This window comes from Rhinolophus hipposideros (assembly GCF_964194185.1).
Source record: "Rhinolophus hipposideros genome assembly, chromosome: 1".
NCBI classification, from domain to species: domain Eukaryota; kingdom Metazoa; phylum Chordata; class Mammalia; order Chiroptera; family Rhinolophidae; genus Rhinolophus; species Rhinolophus hipposideros.
In genome coordinates, this window is record NC_138047.1 from 21,884,677 (window position 1) to 21,904,306 (window position 19,630).

Consider the following 19,630-nt stretch of genomic DNA (forward strand, 5'->3'; position numbering starts at 1 on the left):
TTGTAAAATAATAATTATTACTATTATTATTTATCAAGTAACCTTACTCCATTGATTAATCAGATTAACAGATTTGTAAAAAGGTGGCGACTGGCTCACTCCTTCATTTCTCCTGAAGATTTAAAGATGAGGCCTTTGACTGCATAGACCTCAGACCGCTGTGTCCCTGGCTGAGAGCTATAAAACGGATGTCAGGGAATATTTGGGGCCAAGTAATTCAGAGAAGTTGCCTCGAGGACCAGAGATACTCTATCAGATTTTGAGATACGGGGGACTCCCCAGAAAATGAAGGCCAGGCCTCATTTAAGGGAGAAGTCATACAGAAGTTGTTAAAGTACCAAACTTACCTTTCTTGTTGGTTGTTCCTTGTAGGAGCTGATAGATGTCGACAGTGAAGTGGTGTTTGAATTAGCCTCCTATATTTTACAGGTAAGTTGTTCTCCTCTCCTGACCATACACAGAAGGAAGGGAATTAAGACAGCCTGCACAGCCAGCCGCCATATCCACTAACTTGTGTCTTCTTAATTATTTTCGCCATGAGTAGGAAAGAGCTATTAGGGACAATACACTGTGACAGTAAATAGGAGCGTCTGGTATTCTAAAACTTTAAGACAGCATCTCTCTGCAAAGGGAAATTGTGTGTATCACCTGAACCTGGGGGAAGCAGATCATTCTGTGACCCCATTTTCTTTATCTTTGCCGCTCTCCTCCATTCTGGAGAAAACCAAGTCAATAGCAAGAATTAATTGCCAAGAGAATCGCTTTGGGCCTCCTGGAAAGACAAGGAAAAGACCTCTTTATTTAGCTTTATGCGAAGAAGAGGTATTACTGAATATTAGCAACAGTGACAATTTAGTAACACTGGCAAGATGAATTGAAAGGATGTCATTAACTTATCCCTTCACCAAAGATTTATTGAACAACTATGTTCAAGACATTATGCTAGAATCACTAGAGGTGCCATGGTCGCTGCCTCCAAGAGTCTTTAGAACTATTAGGACATAGCCTGCAATACGACACAAAGCAACAAGTAACACAAGGTGGACATTTCTGCCCAGGCACACATTCAGATTCAGAATCTTTAAACTAGAAAAAGTTAGACCAGGGCCTGCAGGTGGGAACTTGCAATTTGTCATTATGACTCACTTTCCTTGTATATAACTTTCTAAAGTTTAATTCAGTGTCTCATATCTAAGTGGCAAATGCACACATCCATTCTTAATTACATTCCTGTAGCAGATAAGACCATAGCAGTCATAAGTTGGACTTATTCAGGGAGACTGTCCTATCGAATGTGTCTTAGAATCTGTAACACTCTATTGGAATGTTTCACTGATATTGAATGTTTTTCTTCTACAGGAGGCAAAGGGAGATTTTTCTAGGTGAGTTTACAAAATTGTTTTTTTTTTTCCCTTGAAAATGTATTCCGTTGCATCTCTATTAAAAGAAAGTAGTGTATCTTTTATGGGAGGGCAATGTATTAATAATATATATGTATGATGTGCTCCAACTCTCAACTTGTCAATGAAAACAGATACATCAGGCGTAGAAAATATAATAATAGCAAGGAGAATATTCTAAATAAAAAGCAAGTTTATTTATTCTAAATAAAAAGCGAGAGTTTACTGAAAGGCTGAGATGAGAGCCCAGAGTCACACATGGCCATTGTATGGACATTTGTCATGTTGTCCAAATGTCTCTCTGAAGCCTTGAATCACCACTATGCTGTGAATAAGTCTACGGATGACCCTGGAAATCCTAACCCAGATGTTAACATCTTTGTTTTTTTCTCTGCTTTAGTGTCCTACCCTCCAGGGACAAAATGCTATTCCATAGGGAGAATTTGTTCATGAAAGTGTTACCACACAAATATTCCATGTTGTCTGCTTTCCTTCCTCCTCCATATATTATGTTAGTGAGTAAGAACATAAGCAGACTTAACCACTGGGGAACCTGCTTTTTTTGTTTGTTTGTTTTTTATTTTTTATTGGGGAATGTTGGGTAACAGTGTGTTTCTCCAGGGCCCATCAGCTCCAAGTCGTTGTCCTTCAATCTAGTTGTGGAGGGCACAGCTCAGCTCCAAGTCCAGTTGCCATTTTCAATCTTTAGTTGCAGGGAACGCAGCCCACCATCCCATGTGGGAATTAAACCTGCAACCTTGTTGTTGAGAGCTTGCACTCTAACCAATTGAGCCATCCGGTTGCCCCTCCAGAAGCTCAGCGGCAGCTTGTTGTCTTCAGTCTAGTTGTGGAGGGTGCAACTCATTGCCCCATGTGGTAATCGAACCAGCAGCCCTGTTGTTTAGAGCTTGTGCTCTAACCAGCTGAGCCATCTGGCTGCCCGAACCTGCTTCAATAGCCCGGTGCAGCTGCTAACTTCAATAGTCTTGCCATTTATCCCATCAGGCACTGCCCATTGACCAGAGTGGCTGAATTGCCTCTCAATCTCTCAGGGTCATTCCTGGAGCCTTCACAGAATAGGGGGTTGTATCCATCCACCAACAGGGCTGTCTGCTCAGAGACAGACATTATTCCTGAGATTCTGTTGTATCCAGGTACCCTAAGGGAAGTCCAGGAGAGCCCACTCTTGAGAATCAAGGTCTAGGAAGGAAGACCAAACCACATGTCTAAGAAAACAAAGCCTCAGGGCAGAGGATTCTGGCCGATGGACAGGAAATTAGCCAAATTGATATTTAAAAGAAACACAAATCGTATCTCCGCTCCGTGAAGGAACTTATATGTTTTCTCATGCTTTGTGGGGTTTGATCTCTAAATGCAACGTAAACTACTTCAGCTGGTGGCCTACCTGTACTTGTATAGCTTTGTCAAGTTCATCCTGACTGGTTCTTCAGGTCTTAGCTGCTTTCCCTTTGCACTTCCTGTGCATTCCTAAGGCTTTCCCACAAAACCTGAGGGGTATGTTCTCACTCAGAGATCTCAGCAAAAGTAAAAAAAAAAATTATTTTACGACCCAAAACAAGGATCAGCAAACATTTTCTGTAAAGGGATAGACAGTAAATTCCTAGGGTTTTGCAGGCCATACGGTCCTATTGCAGTTATTCCACTGTACCTTCCTAAGTGCAAAAGCAGCCATAGACAATCGGCAGTGTTCAAAACAAAAAAAACTTTATTTATAATACTCAAAAATTTGGATTTCATATACATTTTCATGTATCACAAAATCTTCTTCTTCTTTTGATACTACCCCCAGTCATTTCAAAATGTAAAAAGCCATTCTAGGTTCACGGGCCATATGTAAACAAGCAGAGGACTAGATCTGGCCAGTGGGGAGTAGTGGGCTGACCTCTAAAATGGAGTCCCTTTAGCTCAGTTTGAATATTTGCATAACGAGACCTCCAGACCCCTTATATTTAGGTTTCCCAAGTTATTGCCATAATGTGGAGGTAGTCATAGTCTTTTTCTTTAACGAAGGATTTTTTTTTTAAAACTAAGAATTTTTACTGTCAGTGGCCAGTCACTATTCACTGAATTTGTTGAATGAAACATTTTCAGTATCTATAAGCAATACTGTGTTGTGTTGTTGTTGTTGTTTTTTCCCTCTGTTCCTTTTTTATGCCCTTCATTTGATATTGGAATTTGGGGATTTTGATAAGTACAGCTTCATATCTACTTACAAAGCTTTTTTGGAGCCCCATGAAAAATGGTTTAACAACCACACATCCAGTGGTTTCCACTGTCTGCCTTACTTTCTCCGGAGATACTTTGACCCCCTTTTCTTTCGCCAGCTCTGACCTCTGCTGTAACTATTATTTATTTTCGACAGTACCCTGACAGGATGGAATGTGAACTGTGGACAGCATTATCTGGCCCCGCAGATCATGGGAACGTGCGGCCACAGAGATCACCAGGGAGGGGGAAGCGCAGGCCTGGCCTGGCAGTAATTCACGGCCCCCTAATGAGCTTGTGGAATGCCAGTTTGTTGGCTTCAGAGAAACAAAGGATCCTGGTTTGGCTTCATTTGTCAAAGGGCTGCCTCGCAGTTTGTTTGGAACAGCAGCTATCTGGGGAGAGAAATAGCTGTCAGGGGAGGGAGAGGTCAGACACCTTATCCAGAAGGTCAGTTTATCTCCCAGCATACAACTCCCATCACCTGCCAAGGTGGAGGTGATCTGTCACATAGGAGTGACTCCCTGATAAACACCCATTGTCCCTGGCAGGCCCATGGTTAGGAGGCTCGGGTGGCCTGGAGTTTGGGAATAAGAGAAGTCATTCTAAATTCTTCTTTGGGGCCTCTTCCCATCTACATCCAGGAAAATCCCCAAAACATTGAAGTTGACCGCATTTGGTTTGGTAGCTGAACATTGGGCATTCTAGATGTCCTATTCTCACAATTTAGTGTTATAGAAAGTTATTTTTGCTCTATTAATAATTCATGTGGGACTATACAACGTTAGTTGTGAACTGAATGGTGCTGACTTGTCTACATACCCCATCAATAAATGAGCTGTCAGTTTGGAACAAGGCTTTCCTATAATACACAACCCAGGGCATGATTTTAAGGTATTCTAGAATCTAGAGGATCGAGTAAACTTTTAAACTAATGGTCTCACCCAAAAGGCAAAGTAGAGTATCTCTTTCATAGCCTGAGGGTCCTGAATGTATAATTTCCTAAAAGGCTATTTTGCCCAGGATGCTATTAGTCTACATATTTACGTTTCAATGAATATATAAACTACATTTATGTAGACTGAGTATTACAAATCTGCAAGTTATGGAAACAATTTTACAAGAGTAAGAGGGCTATTTTTACAAAAGGGAGAAGTCAAAAGTGCTGATATAATTTCATAGAAAGAGAAGTGGAGAAGGACAACCAGGAATCGTAACTACTCTTCCTCATGAAACCCACAAACTGTTATTTTTTCTTTTGGACTCTTTTTGCTTAGCAGACCCCTGAAGCCTTATTCTTATATAACTCCCTTTTCTTTCCAGTTAAGGGAAATGTTCACTTCTGTGTCTTATTGAACTTTACAAGGAAATCTTGGGTTCAGCGTTGCTGAAAGGAAAGGACTGAGATATAGATAGATAAAAAGAATTGCCCGTGCTAGGAAGGAATATATGTCATACCATGCTCATATTCTAACATGGTAGACAAATTTGTAAGACAGCTTCAGGAAATAGTTTAGGAAACAGTCCTATCTAAAAACAGTATTTTCTCACTGGTATTATTTTCCTTAGTACAGCATGTACTCATCGTTTTTCATTTCCTGTTGTATATCTGTGTAAAAAAATGAATGCCAATCAACAATCAGGAAATCAGCAGAGTTGGCATTTCTGTTTAAAAACAATTGACTAGCCTGAGAACTGTTAACCATGGCAGCTTTACAGACAAATATTAGGTTGCGAGGGGTCAATACTTAAAAACAAAATGTTCTCATTTGATAATCACTGCTGAACATTAGTCAACGAACTTACATTTTCTATGATTTCTACACACTTCATTTAGCACAAACGCTGCAGGGGTTCAAGTACTAAACACTGACATTTCCTATTTTTAAAACAATGTTTTTAAAACCTTGGGTTATTGTAGGAAAATAATATTCTCCTCTTTAAAAAGGTCAATGCAGGGAACACCTCATTTAATCTGAACAGGACATTCAAATTGTATAGATACATTCTAAGTTAATAGAATACTTAGTGCTACACCATAGTAAGCAAGATGATATAAGAACTGGATTTTTTTGTTGTTTGTTTTGTTTTGTTTTGTTTTGTTTTTCCCTAAGAGGACTTTAACTGAGAACACTGGTAGCCAATCTCCATACTCTGATTTTGAGAATCACCTCATTTTTTACTTTCTTGTCAGCCCTGTTGAAAGTGTGCCACCAAAAGAGAAGAAAAAATTTATTTAAAACAATATTTTGCCAAATCAGTGAACTGATTCAAAAATACTTTATGCTGAACAGTACAAATAAATGCCCGAATCATGCTATCTTTGATATAAAGAATCATCCATACGTTAATGGAAACTAGTAAAAAAAAAAAAAAAAAAAAAAAAAAACATCTGTTATGTAGAATTTTTTGCTAACAAGATTTATTGAAACCAGATCGCTACAGCTGTGTTACTCTGGGCTGTCTGTTGGGACCTGGAAATATCTTTGTTACAGAGGACCGGATGTCCTGATGCTAATCATTAAAACAAGATTCTACCAGCATGAGATTTATTAGGACCAGCAAGCAAACAGCACCTGAAAAAGGCTGATATTAAGGAGAGTTCCCGTAAAAATCCACGTGCCACATTTTGCTTACCTGTTCAGCTTGTCGTGTGTAAGCAAGGCCCTACATCTGTGGACTTTCTGTTCCAAATAAACACAGTAACCAGAGAAAAAGAAGTAAAGCTGTGATTGAATCCTTAGGGGTCAGTTTATATGACATCTGTACAAATTTAGACGCTCGTCCAAGTGAGAAAGTGTCAGCTTGTCAGAGTTCAGTGGTTGGTAAGAAACCTTACTGTGTCCCTGATCTATCAGCCTGCAGGTTTCTAATTCCATGTCTTTAAAAAAATAATAATAATAGTTTTTAGAGATAGAGCAATGCATTGCTCCATCAATAGAAAGGAATAGCGGTCTTTCGTTAACAAAGGAAATTGATTTTTCACCTCCATTTCAGAAGAGAGGTTAGAGTATTTATTTGTGCTGAAAATTCCTTTCACTTCCACTGACTGCATGTTCTTAGCGCTCTGGGAGAGCAGTTAGAAGTAAAAAAAAAAAAAGAAAAAAGAAAAATACAGACTTTTTAATATTTTATCTTCTGTAAACCATCAGACCATGTGTTCACTAGTCTGGTAAGACAAAATGAAAGTTCTGTGACCAAAAACAAGTACTTTCTCGATTTTTTTGTTCTTTGTTCGAAATCTGTTCTGCCTTTTTAGAGAGAGTTTGTGAATTAATGTAAATGAAACTTGACTTACTGGTATCTGAAAATTCCAGGTTTGTGGGCATGTTTTGTCAGACTAGACGATACCGTTTAGGCAGTCATAGGTTAAAGGAAGAATTTTGGAAGATCAGTAGAAAAAGCAGTCAAATAGCTAGTTTTCTTCTAAAAGACTTTTAAAAAAAATTTTATTGGGGAATATTGGGGAACAGTGTGTTTCTCCAGGGCCCATCAGCTCCAAGTCGTTGTCCTTCAATCTAGTTGTGAGGGCGCAGCTCAACTCCACGTCCAGTCGCTGTTTTCAATCTTTTGTTGCAGGGGGCGCAGTCCACCATCCCATGCAGGAACTGAACCGGCAACCATGTTGAGAGCTAGCGCTCTAACCAACTGAGCCATCCAGTCCCCCATAAAAGAATTTTTAGTACCATGTTTCCCCAAAAATAAGACCTAACCAGAAAATAAGCCCTAGCATGATTATTCAGGATGACATCCCCTGAACATAAGCCCTAATGAGTCTTTTGGAGCAAACCTTAATATAAGACCTGGTCTTATTTTCAGGGAAACACGGTAACATAAACATCTGTAGAGATTGCTATCTTTAAAAAGATGACAACGTTATTTTCTTGCCCAGCTAACAGACAACATTGAAAGAAAGATGCTTAATTTAAAGCAGCAGTCAATAAATCACAATTTCCAGCCTACTAATATCATTACTTTGCACTTACATAGTGGTTTTACTGCTGCAACTCAAAGCAAGCTCAATTTTATATCACTGTTGGAGCATTTGATCCTTTGGGGTGTATTTTCCTACAGTTTTTTAATTGGCCTCTTGAAAGAAAACAGCTGACACTAATCATATAGGAAGAGAGATTTGCTGAGACTTTTAGATAGTTAGTAAAAAGTACTCAGACAGTTGTGTTTGCAACAGTCAACATTTGGAATACAACTTACATACCCTAATAATATCTTGAATACCCAAACTTGCAAATGTCCCTATTGGAAACGTCCTAGAAAAAAGTTATCTGTTAAGCTTGAAACACATCTGTCAGCCCAAAGAAGAGTTTTTGTGGGGGAAAAATTAAATTTATATAATACTCATATATTATTTTACCAAAAACAAAGGAAAGGGATGTTTTCCTATGATTGAAAAAGGACTTTGAGGGAGAAGCAGCTAGAACTTTTCACATCAGCAAGACCTTTTGAGACGAACAGAAGCTTTCCTCTCTGAAACTTTGAAACAAAATGTTCAAGTGGAAAAGTTACAGATTATTACAGAAGGCTTTGTTTTGTGCACAGAAGTCCATTTTACTGAGATTTTTCAAGTGTATCATTCACATTTTGCAAGCATAGAAAAGTACTCAGATGGGGGATTTTGCAGGATGGTATTCTTTAAATCCTATGGAAGTTTAGATATAAAGTAAGGAGGAAATTTTGTATTAGGACAGCTTGTCTCTTTTGTTAAGCACTTATTTAATATCAGTATCATATTTTGAGTTGACCTTGTGAGCAGTAAAAAGGTTCATGACTGTGACACTATGTCAGCTTTCTCAGAGTTAAGGTTTTCAGTCTAAAGGGTGAAGTTGTAGAAAATCAGTTGCTTCTTGTGCTTTTGAGTAAAACTATTGCCTCAAATTGTAGACTTATAAAAAATGTTTTAACTTGTTTTGAATTTTATAAGTTTAAAACTACGTTAGAAATTCACAAAAATTTTGCGTCATCCTAAGAAACCAAACTCACTGATAAAGGAGGACATGTTTCCTTAGATAAGTTAGCAATTAGCATCAGAAATAAAGGCATATAATTCATAAACATGTTCGTAAATTTGCCCCTCAATGATTGGTAAATTAGTGTGGCATATTTATGAACGACATATCCCAGAATCCAGAATCCCAGGCTGGAAAAGCCCCAGAGGGTCCCGCGGGCCTCCGAGCTTTGCCAGCCAGTGGTCACACTGCAAGCGGCAGGAGAAGCTTCCCAGAAAACATGCCCCGCCTCCAGCTTTGCGAGTCCTCCCTACCCACCTGAAAGAAAATGTGTGATAGGGAGGAAAGAGGCAAATTCCCATTTTCTTTGCTGCTGCCTGAATTTGGTTCACAAGAGAAGAAGACGGAGGCAGGAGAGAAATTGCTTTCTTTGGAGCTTTTAAAGATCAGCCAAGAAGAAAAAAACCTACAACTTCTCATCATAAATCTCTGAGTTTTCTAGATTCGTGTACTACTGGCATAAAGTAATACAGATCCACAATGAATCTCTGAAACTGTGGGGTCCCAGTGTTTCCAAATTCAGAAATTTGTAGGTTTTAGACGGGAAATCTAGGTATTCTTCACTCCCGTGGCAGGGTTGGGACAGACCCTGCAAGTGTGTGGGTTACTGCTCCCTGGGGCCAAGCACACACGGGAGAGAGAATCGTCAAACGCTGCCCCACGCGGAAAGGTTAGGTTTGCCACCAACTGGGTTACAAAGGTGTCTTTCTTCGAGGTTTGCAGATTTGGGGATTGTGGATAATGAAGACCTGTAACACTCTTTTTACTTACGAAACAGCTCTCCCTGGAGAACTTTACCCTCATGATACGCTCATACAATATGGAGGTGCTCATACAATATGGAGGCGTTGGTGTGACATTAGCATAACATTACTGTTTCTGCGTTTCAGGCTAATCCCTTACGTTACACTCGTATAACTTTCTGGCTTCTGTGTTCCGTTGTGTTAGCCCCAGTGCACATCAAAACCACTGGTTTGGGGAAGAATGCCCCCACACTAAGCAGATTTGCCCCAGGTTTCTCCTGCCAATTACCACATCTCATTTGAGCTGAAGGGAATCTTCTGAAAAAACATTTCCTCATTTTTTATAGGAAAACAAATACAGTGTGGATTTTGCTAATCCTCCTCTCAAATTTGACTTTTGCTTTCTTTACTTTATGGTGTCTTGGTTACATTTGTTGTTGCAAATTCCCCATTTGATGTATTGCTAGAAATCTTAGTTTTCTGCTGTAGGTCATTCAAACTTCCATGTTTTGTAAGCAGTGTAGTCAGTAGAAGAGAGGCACGTTGTTTAAAAAACAACAACAACAACACAACACCTAAGTCAAACATCAACACAGCATTGAGAGACCACTTTTTTGATGACAATACTAAAGATTTGGCATAAAACCTGGGTAATATTAAAAATAAGAAAACTTCGGTTATATTCTCAGTTTAGCAAATGACTCTTTCAGAGTCCCCCACTGTTTTTCTTTTTCTGAAAAAAGAACATGACCTCTGTTGGAACATGAACTGTTTTAAAGGGATGTTTTCTAAGTTGGCATTTATCAGGTGCACTGGACTCTGAGGAAAATGGAAGACCCTGAAAGAGAAAGCTGGGAACTTGTAGCCCATTCCTGAGGTTTCAAGTTTTAGGTTTTCACAAGTCTCTGGAGATAGACCAGTCCCCATTTAGGGCAACTTTCTGATCTGCAGCCACAGAGTTTGGCCAGCTCTCATCTGACAGGGCTGGCCACCTCTAAGTCACTGCAGATGTTTACAGACAGCAGAAAGGCAAATAGAACATTTCTACATAGCTGTCTTTGGGGAAGGTTTAAGAGCCATGGATACCTTCCAGAATGTAATGGATTTGGACAGGCTTCACGCCTTAGTGATTTCTTGTTATATTTGTCTATGTAACCTTGCCCTGGGGGAAAGTTCCAGAACCCACTGCAAGCTCCAGTAAGGAAGTCAAACCTGGGACTGTCCTCAGGGAAATTTGTTTGCCAACAAACTAGTGTTTGGTGGGTAAGATAATCCCTTCCTCCTTTAGCTTCTTCCTTCCCCAAATATATTTTGGATGTGATGAGTGTGAGTAATCCCAAGCTCCAATGTCAGCTTCATTGCCTTTCTCAGTTTCATCCCCTAAAAGTTCATCCCGGAAAAGTGCTGTTCGATATTTAAGGTACCACGCTAGACACTGATGAGTCATTGACTCCAATCCCTGTTCTCAGTGACTTTATAGTTAAACAGGAAAGATAAGACCCAGAAATTCATCCTCATGAGCTCTCGAGTATTTGATGATCTGAAGATTTGCTTAAACTACACCTTGACAGCATGTGAGTAAAAATTCCAACCCTGCTTGGGAATTGAATTTGCCTGACCACCAGGAGCTTACCTGTTTGAAAAACTCCAGGGGCTGACCACTGTCTACTGGATAAATTTGAACTCTATCAGCCTAGCAGTGAAGGTCCTCAAAATTCTGTGTCTAATCTGCATTTTATTTAGCTTTATTCTTCCTTACCTACCACCCGTTCCAGTTGATCTCTTTGGTTCCAATTACATGGCCTCCATACTCTGCTGTATTCCACCGAGGACAAAAGTGATACCCTCTCCTTTTCTCCGTGCAGGCCCTGCCCCAAAGCCTCTTACATAACAGCCTCCAGGGGCCTTTCTTGCCTCTGAACTTTTCAATTTGTTGTTTGAATCAACTTGATCAAACACTGCTCAAGTTGTCAGTTATCTTTTAATTCATACCTCTCACCTCCCACAGTAAATTGTGAGCCCCTTTTGGACGAGGAGTATGGCCCATCCTTTTTTGATCCCCTACCATACCTTCCATATAACAAGGACTCCATAAATACCCCCAGCTCATTGGTTTATTACTTGATAAATTCTTGCCTTCCACGTAGATAACAGTTCCAGTACTTGGATTTATTGATTCAAACAGTAACAAGTTGAACGTTTCCTTCTGGTTGGTAGTTAAAAGCCAGAATTTGCACTGTTTCTTAGTCCACTTGAAAAACGCCTTTTCTGGGAGCAGCTATAATTTCACCACCCACCATCTTTGTGTGTCTTTGTCACCACATACATGAACTGAAAGTAGTGGAATGGTTTTGCCCGATGGCACTTGGTATCCAAAGGGTAGCTGCTGATTCCATTGCTATGGGCAGTATTTCCAGCTGGGTAGGGACTCATGGAAGGGCACGTCCTCCAGTTAGCAGCGTGGGTGTTGGGGTATTCGCTGTCCCAACACCTCAGGACTTCCCCATCTGTGACTATGGATGTTCCTTACTTCCTTCATATTTACTTACTAAGCTGCTACCTCATTGCTTTTTAGCTCTTACTGCCCAAGGTCCCGGTGGCCAATATTTGCCTTCTGTGGTGTGAATAGCACAAAAGCTACTAGCACAGCCTAGGTTAGAACTATGGATGCAGGACCAGCTCCCCGGGGCGAGCTTCTGCGACCCCTGCAAAGGTCTCCGGTGCTTTGGTGGACAGTATAGGGAAACATGCTTTCAACACCAGGACCACCCCAAAGGGGGTGCTGCCGATCACAGACACCCAGTTGTCCTCCTGGTCTGCTCAGTGTCGGGGGCAGGTGAAGCATTTGACGAACTCTGGTTAAAGCTGGGGGACTTGACAGCGCCATCCAGACCTGAGAACATGTGAATCTGTGGGAAGAATTTCTGATGCCAGGAACGCCTCCTTGTACCAGATAATCCACTTCACACTTTCACCGTTGTTTCCAGGTGTCATCAAAATCAAAAGTTATTTATTTGTCATGTTTTGGAAAACAGCTTCCAGCGTGTGGTCAATCCTAGCTAAGCAAATCAGCGTTGTGTGCTAGTGAGGGGAACAGCGAGCTCTCCAGGAAAAAGCAATCAGGTGGCCCATCCTTGGAGCCCCGTGAGCCCACAGCGGGGCCATGAGGAGCTCCTCCTAGAATCCTTCCCCCTGGGGTCACCAGTGACCCTTCTGCTCCCAGATCCATGCTGCTCGGGGGTCCTTGGCCTGTGTCCCTCTACATGTGCAGGGTTTGAGTAGGCACTGCAGCCATTCGTGAGCTCTGGGCTCTCTGCATGTTGTGTGTGCTTTTTCTTCCCAAGTAAATGAATAAATAAATAAGTGGAAAGCACCCCTTCCTCCCACCACTTTTCATTAAAAAGGGACAGATGTGGGGTCTCCTGGACCAGGCACGGTACAGTGGTTTTATTAGAGGCTGAGTTTTTTGGCCCCACTCGATCTTCTGCCCCCCTCTATTTCAGCAATGAAATGGTGAGAAGTGACTTGAAGAAGCTGCCAGCGCTTCCCACCCAAGCCCTGAAGGAGCATCCTTCCTTGGCCTACTGGTGAGCTGCCCCTCTCTGCCGGCCCAGGTGTCCTCTCCAGGAGCAAGCCCTTCCCGGGGTGCATGGGGCCCCGGCCAGCCCACTCAGTGCCACCTCCCAGGGCCACTGCAGGGTCAGCCTGGACCCCAATAGGAGAGCGACTCCAAATTGTATTAAGTGGCTTGGGTCACCATGAAACTGTTTTCTGTATTTATTCAACTGACGTGGTATGTGTGAGATCTCTCCCTTCCCCCTTTTCTTTTTTCTTTCTTTTTTTTTTTTTTTTTAAAGAAAACCTTCTAAGATTTCACTTTGGAAGCTTTGCCTCCCTGGAGATCCTTTCATGTGCTGCTAGAGTTTCCTTTTGGAATCCTTGTCATGTGATGACAGGATGTGTGAGGGTTTGAGGTGGGGGAAAAACTCCAAGGTGGTTTTTTTTCTTTGCAGAAGAGAGAGATTCATGCGTTTAGTTTCCCATAATGTTTCATATCTCCTGATTTAGCTGCCAGGTAACATCATGCTGTAGTTCATCTATCAAGCCTGAAATTATGGATTCTGAATGAATCGGGCATTTGAAAGGTGCCCAGATTGTGATTTTGGTCACATTTGAGCGGGGCTTGCTTGCATTCCTGGCTAGTGTGTTGAAATCCTCCTGACCACTGTCCTTAGAAATAGCACAATGCAGCACCCCCCATGTTCCTTCTGACTTGTTGGGGGGTGAAGCATTGTAACTGCTTTTATGAATACTACTAATAATAAAAAAAATAATAATAACGTGAAAAATCGCAGAACAATTAAATCCTAATCAGCAATAACATGTGACACTTGTGAGCGCTTCTTAATGCGCTTTATGAAGTTTACAGATTCCTAATACTTCATCTTGTCTGGATGCTTTCCTAGTCAGCAAACGGGTTGTTGAGGTGTGCAGTGGCTTTAAGAGATTCCTTCGGCCTGGGTAGGGCGCGTGGGGATGCAGAGGGCATTAACAGGAGTAAACAGGAGTACAGAATCATTTCTCCCCAAGAAGCCAAGGGATGGGACAGCTGGGCTGGTATCTCCCATCTCCTCTCTCTGTTTTTTTGCCATTCTTCTATCAGTAACAGAGACTTCAATAATAGTGGTTTTATATAATTGTAATGCACCCCCAAAGAACAGAATCTGTTTCACCTATGGGGACTTTGCATGTGTCAACTTCCAAACTTCTAGCCTGGCAGTCTGTACATGTGAACAACAGATGGCACTCCTGTTCATGTGTTCATGGAATGCTATTGCCCTGTCCCCAATTCCTTATGCCCCCCCCCCCAGGCCTTGTCTGCTCTATCTCCCCAGCTGTTCCTTCTCAGGAAACCAATGGTGGAGAAGCTAGAGGCACAAGGATATAACTCTAGAGACCAGTAGTTCCTAGACGGAGGGGATGTGTTTGCCAGTGGGGCTGGGGGTGGGGGTGGGACTGTAATATTAATGGGTTGTCTGGACTCAGTTGCCTGTAGCCTGACTCATTCCTCAATTACCTCCTCATTTGTTTTCAAACATTTTTTTTTTTTACCTTATGCTCATTTCAGTTATGAATTCTTTCTCCTTTCTCTCTCTCTCTCTCTCTCTCTCTCTCTCTCTCTCTCTCTCTCTCTCTCTCTCTTTCTCTCTCTCTCTCATTATCTCTGCAGTTGGCTCCATCTCACAGATTATCACTGATACCCAAACTCCTTCCTTCGTGTTCACACTTCCCCTTTGTCAGTGTGAATGTCTGCCCACCCCCATCCACATCTGTAGCTGTCTGGCCGGCACATTTCTCCATCTCTGACCAGGCCAGCCTCTCCCCAGGCGTCCCTGAGACCCACAAGCACCCATGCCTGACTCCATGCGCTGAGAGGATGGCTGGATGACGGGAGGGGTGGTTTTGGAAGCAGGTGCCCTCCGGCTGCATAGCCCAGTGTATATATAAACAAGCCGGTAGCTCGGGCTAGTCTGATGATGCATTGCTAAACACAAAACAAAACAAATAGCACTTTTCACCTTATTTTGTTATCATTGGCTGGTTGTCATTGGCTTTAACATTCCAATCTACTTATTTGGATTTTTAAAAAGCAGAGACGTCAAAGAAGGGATAAATGCTATTCCTGCTTCAAATTAATACAGAGTGGAGGCAGAGCCAGCTGCCCGAGTTTGTTCACAGTTTTCCGTCCCTGCCTGGGCATCACCAGCCCCCTGCAGGATTAACCATGACCCATTGCTGGAGGAGACCTTCACCCCCTCCTCATATCACAGTCTCAATCACGTTGGCCAAATTGCCCGGTCATCCCAGAATACAGAATGCTTATGCACCATTCTTTCAAGCCTTCCAGCCCTTGTTGCCCTTCGCAGTTGCAATGGACAACCTCCGGGCCAAAATACGCTATAGGGAGTCCATCATACACATCAGGGGAGGCATTGCAGCCTAACGAGCAGAGCAGTGGGTATCAGAATCCCGGCTGAGTCCCCGAACTGTGGGCTAATGACCGTCCAGGAAACTTGGTTTACTTCTCTGCTGCCTCAGTTCCCTACTGGTAAATTGGAATGAACTTTACCAACCAGATTCCAACTGTGATTGAGAGAGGAAGTGAAAAGTCACATAACGCAATTAGGAAGTAGTGCTGAGTAATTGTGTAATAATCCTTTCTGCTAATTTTCCCCAAGCGTTTTAACAAGCTTGGGCTTCTCACTCCATGTGATTTCCCAGCTGGGGCGGCATGTGAGGCAGAAAGTTAGCATTATGTGCCGAAGGCCACAGAACAAGGCGGGATCCTGTCCTGCATTCTCTCAAGGGCCTAGTTGCACCCCCCCAGGCCCTCCAGACCCATATGCAGGGACGTCTTCCTTTACCCTGCAGTCACCGACCACTGCAGGCTGACGGCTCCTTCCAAGACAGGGAACCATATCATTATCACCTTGTCTCACTTTCCATCACCCATGCATTTCCTGGGCTCCTTGTCTGCAGAGAGATGATTTAACTTGACAGCAGCACCGCCCAGCCCATGCCTAGGGCACAGTCAGCTTTAGTCATTTGTCTTTTTCCTTCATGAAATGCTGTGTCCTCCAAATAGTGTTTTGGGATTCCGTTTACTCTGGCTGCTGGGTTCCTGATACTTATCCCATTGAGCTCCTACCACAAACCTGGGGTAGCTGGGAAACTGCCTGCAGAACTCAGTGCCCTTGAACCGTTTATAACTCCCAGAACGGGGGCTGGAGCAGGCTCAGGGGCAGAATGGGCTTTCAGTCAGCTGGCGTGTGTTATGATACACTGGGCCCATAGTCTTTCAAGTGGGGCAAACGGGGTGGGGAAAGCTGAGGAAGGAGAAGGTGGATATTGTGGCCTCACAGATGGTCTTAGACAGCAGGAGATACAGGGCAAGGTAGGGAGGGGGCGACGATCCCCGCAGCTGTCAGACGCACTGAGGCCATGTAGTCAATAAACAGCGGAACAGCTGCCTGGCAGTGTTTCTGACTTTGATGTTCTCCCTGAGCCTTGCTGGTAGTCAGAGCTTCAGCGCCATATTGATTTTCACCTCCCCACCTCAGCCCAGGGATCCTCTCTCCCAGAGCTAGGAAGGAAATAGGCCCATATCTACACTGAGTTACCTGGCCCTGGTTCTCAGAGTCGACCTCACAAAATGCCCGATCACGTGGGAAGAAACGTGCCAACACAGCTATTGATTCAGTGGGTGGTGGGGGAGGAAGCTAGGATAGCAACCCTGGAACATCCTGACACAACTCTGAAGGTCTGGTAAGGCTGACGTCTACCGCAAAGAGGACAGTCCTGGAGAATTCGCTCAGGAGAGGGCTTTGTCACACTCGACGTGCAACTTCCTTGGTGCATGGGTACTGAGGAGAAATATGGCTGCATCTGCCCCTTTCTGAACAGGTGCCCAGAATCTCACAGAAACAACTCTCCAACCAGAGAAAGGCCCTTGTAGCTAGCTAGTCCCCGTTCTGGATATTTATGAAGACACTTCCTTGTCAAGAGTCAGACAATCTTACATGCACCAAATCTCAGAAAACTAAAATGAAGAGATATTCATTAAAGATTAAGATAGTGGTTGTGAGACAAATCAGTTATACCCCCCAGATAGTAAGTAATGAACATATAGAACGTGGTACGCCCAGAAATGGCCTAGCTGAAAATGAAAAAGTGGGCGACAGAAGGCTTTAGATCAATCCTGGGATACTAAGTTAATAATAGGTAATAAATGTCCACCATTGAGGTCTTGAGGCTCCATCCTCAGGATCGCCTCCCATCATGGTGTCCACTGGCCTGTGGTGAGGAAGAGTGAGGCAGAAGGGTGAGAAATAAGGTTCCAAGGCAGTGTGGCCATGTCACAAGGCCAAGGCTTTTGGATCTCACTCCTCAGCAGGGGCATGTGCTTCCCCTGTGATGACCAAGGCTGGCTCCATGCTTCTGAAGGCAAGAGTGCTTAACAGCCACAGCTCCCACCCCACTTATCAGAGAGGCCCTTCACACACTCCATCCTGTCAGAGAAGGGTTTGCCTCCCATTGTCTCCCAAGGCTCGAGCTAATAATCTCTTATTGTTTTAGACCTAAGATTTCAGAAGATGAAGGAGTTCCTGCTGACCCTTTTATCTCCTCCTGGTTTGTGTTAAACAGGCCCCATTCCCAGAACTTTGCCATCTTCCTTGGGAGCCATCAACCCTGACTACTAATTCAGGGTTGGATGGGCCATGTTCTGTCAAGGTCAATGCCTGCCCTCCCCCCACAAAGCCTTGTGTAGACAGGATTCTGGAAATGAGGAGGGCAAGAAGGTCAGCCAGAATGTCCACTCCCACATCCAGCTAGTCAGTCCTCTTCCAGTCCCCTCTTCTGTGTCCCTCCCTACTGAAACGCCTGCTCACCACTTCTTCCTCTGCTCTCATGGTATAATTTCTTCCGAGAAGCCCACCCCAAAACCTGAGCTCTAATCTTATTTCAATGATTACAAGTCAAAGATAAAGAGAGTGTGAGTCCTCTGAGGGGAAATCAGGCTTTTTCAGGTATGCTGTTGCTTAAGGCATCTCACCTAGGCTGATGTTGGAAATGCCACCTCAGGACAAATCCTTTTTCCAGGACCTGTTGGCTTTTTGGAATGTCCTCTGAGGTTGCTCGAGCCCAGAAGTATCTCCATTAGCAGGGTGCTTGGCCATTGGCCTGGGGACTGTGATAACAGAATCCTTTTCTTGTCATTTTAGTGAGGACCGAGTGATTGAGCACTACAAGAAACTGAACGGCCAGACCAGGGGTCAAGCAATTGTGAAGTAAGTGGCCCTTCCCATACTCTGAGGTTGTGTTTGTGCATGTTCACAAAGCATATGTCAGGGTTGTTCAGTCCAGCTCAGAAAGCTGTATCACCACGGGGATGATGATTCAATTGAATTTTCAAGTAACTAATCACTCTGAAAACTTTATCATGTACACACATGCAAATATGTACAGGATACCAGTTATGTTGAATAAACACCGTGTGTGTGTGTGTGTGTGTGTGTGTGTGTGTGTGTGTGTGTATCTGTCTCTTTCCAGCTACATGAGCATCGTGGAGTCTCTCCCAACCTACGGAGTTCACTATTATGCAGTGAAGGTAAGTAAACTCATTTGGTGAAAGCTACCAAGCCAGCCCCCCCCCAAAAAAAGTCGTTTTTATAATTTTCTAGAAGACTTTTTTTGGGGGGTATAGGAGGTGGGGAGGACTTGGTCAGGAAGATTGCATGCTTAGGGGGAATTGGGACAATAGAACTTTTCCCCTAATGTAGTGAGACTTGATTCTTTGGCGTTTCTCTCCAAAACGCAAGTTTCTTTTTCGTGAAGTGGGTGTAATAGATCCCTACTTCCTTTCATTCTCAGGAGGATCCTGGGAGATCAGGACCACAGAGCCTCTCAGTAGGAAGATTCCCTCTAAATACAAGGAACTGTAGAGAACAAATACTTTAAGCAGAATCAACAGTGTTTTTCTTGGTGGCCAAATGCCATGTAGGCAACTTTAGAGGAGGAGAACTGGGATTGAAGGCTGACAAATGGAGTGTGTGGCTATTTAAGAAGACAGCATCTGTCGTCTTAAATATTGTGATGGCAAGTCCAATGTGACGTGGACTTCATTCTCAGTTCTCTTTCATTCTATCCTTAATTGTCCCAGACTGGGATCTCTTCTTTGAAATAATAGATAATAATATCCCCACGCATCCTCTTCTGTGATGAGAAAGGATAACTTCCTCTCTTTAATTTATGCCAACATGAAACGTTTAACTCAGTCATTGCCCAAAGTCCAGCCAAAAAAGGCAGGAAAGACTTCTGAACTCAAGACAGTTTCACTAGCCAATCTGAGCTTCTCTTGCTCTTCTATCCATTTATTTCCCCAGGTTTCCTTCCACCCAACTATATTTGTAATTCCTTTAGATTAGAAGGTGCGCCATATTTCATTCATCTTGTGTCACCCGTGGCAGCACGCACAACACTTTACATGTCCTTGGTACACATTTAATCACCTGTATCTTCCACTAAACCACAGCCTCTTGATGGCAGAAGGTGGGTTGTGCTCTGTTATGTATTCCTGGAACGTAGTGTAGTGCCTGGCACCAGTCGATGCTCAGGAAGTTTTTACCGAATGTTAACTGAGAATTGAATTGAGTAGTTGGATGTATACATTTCCACG

General features: G+C 43.0%; 1 protein-coding gene across 7 annotated transcripts in view; it reads left to right on the forward strand.

Moving 5' to 3' along the window:
* FRMD4A (FERM domain containing 4A) overlaps positions 1–19,630 on the forward strand; it is a 566,526-nt gene that overhangs the window by 453,398 nt on the left and 93,498 nt on the right. For all 7 annotated transcript variants that reach the window (XM_081046121.1, XM_081046123.1, XM_081046122.1 and 4 more), the window contains 5 exons: positions 373–429; positions 1,360–1,382; positions 12,897–12,980; positions 18,177–18,242; positions 18,505–18,562. In XM_081046121.1, coding sequence (XP_080902247.1) covers positions 373–429; positions 1,360–1,382; positions 12,897–12,980; positions 18,177–18,242; positions 18,505–18,562 — 288 coding nt within the window. The remainder of the gene's footprint in view (positions 1–372; positions 430–1,359; positions 1,383–12,896; positions 12,981–18,176; positions 18,243–18,504; positions 18,563–19,630) is intronic.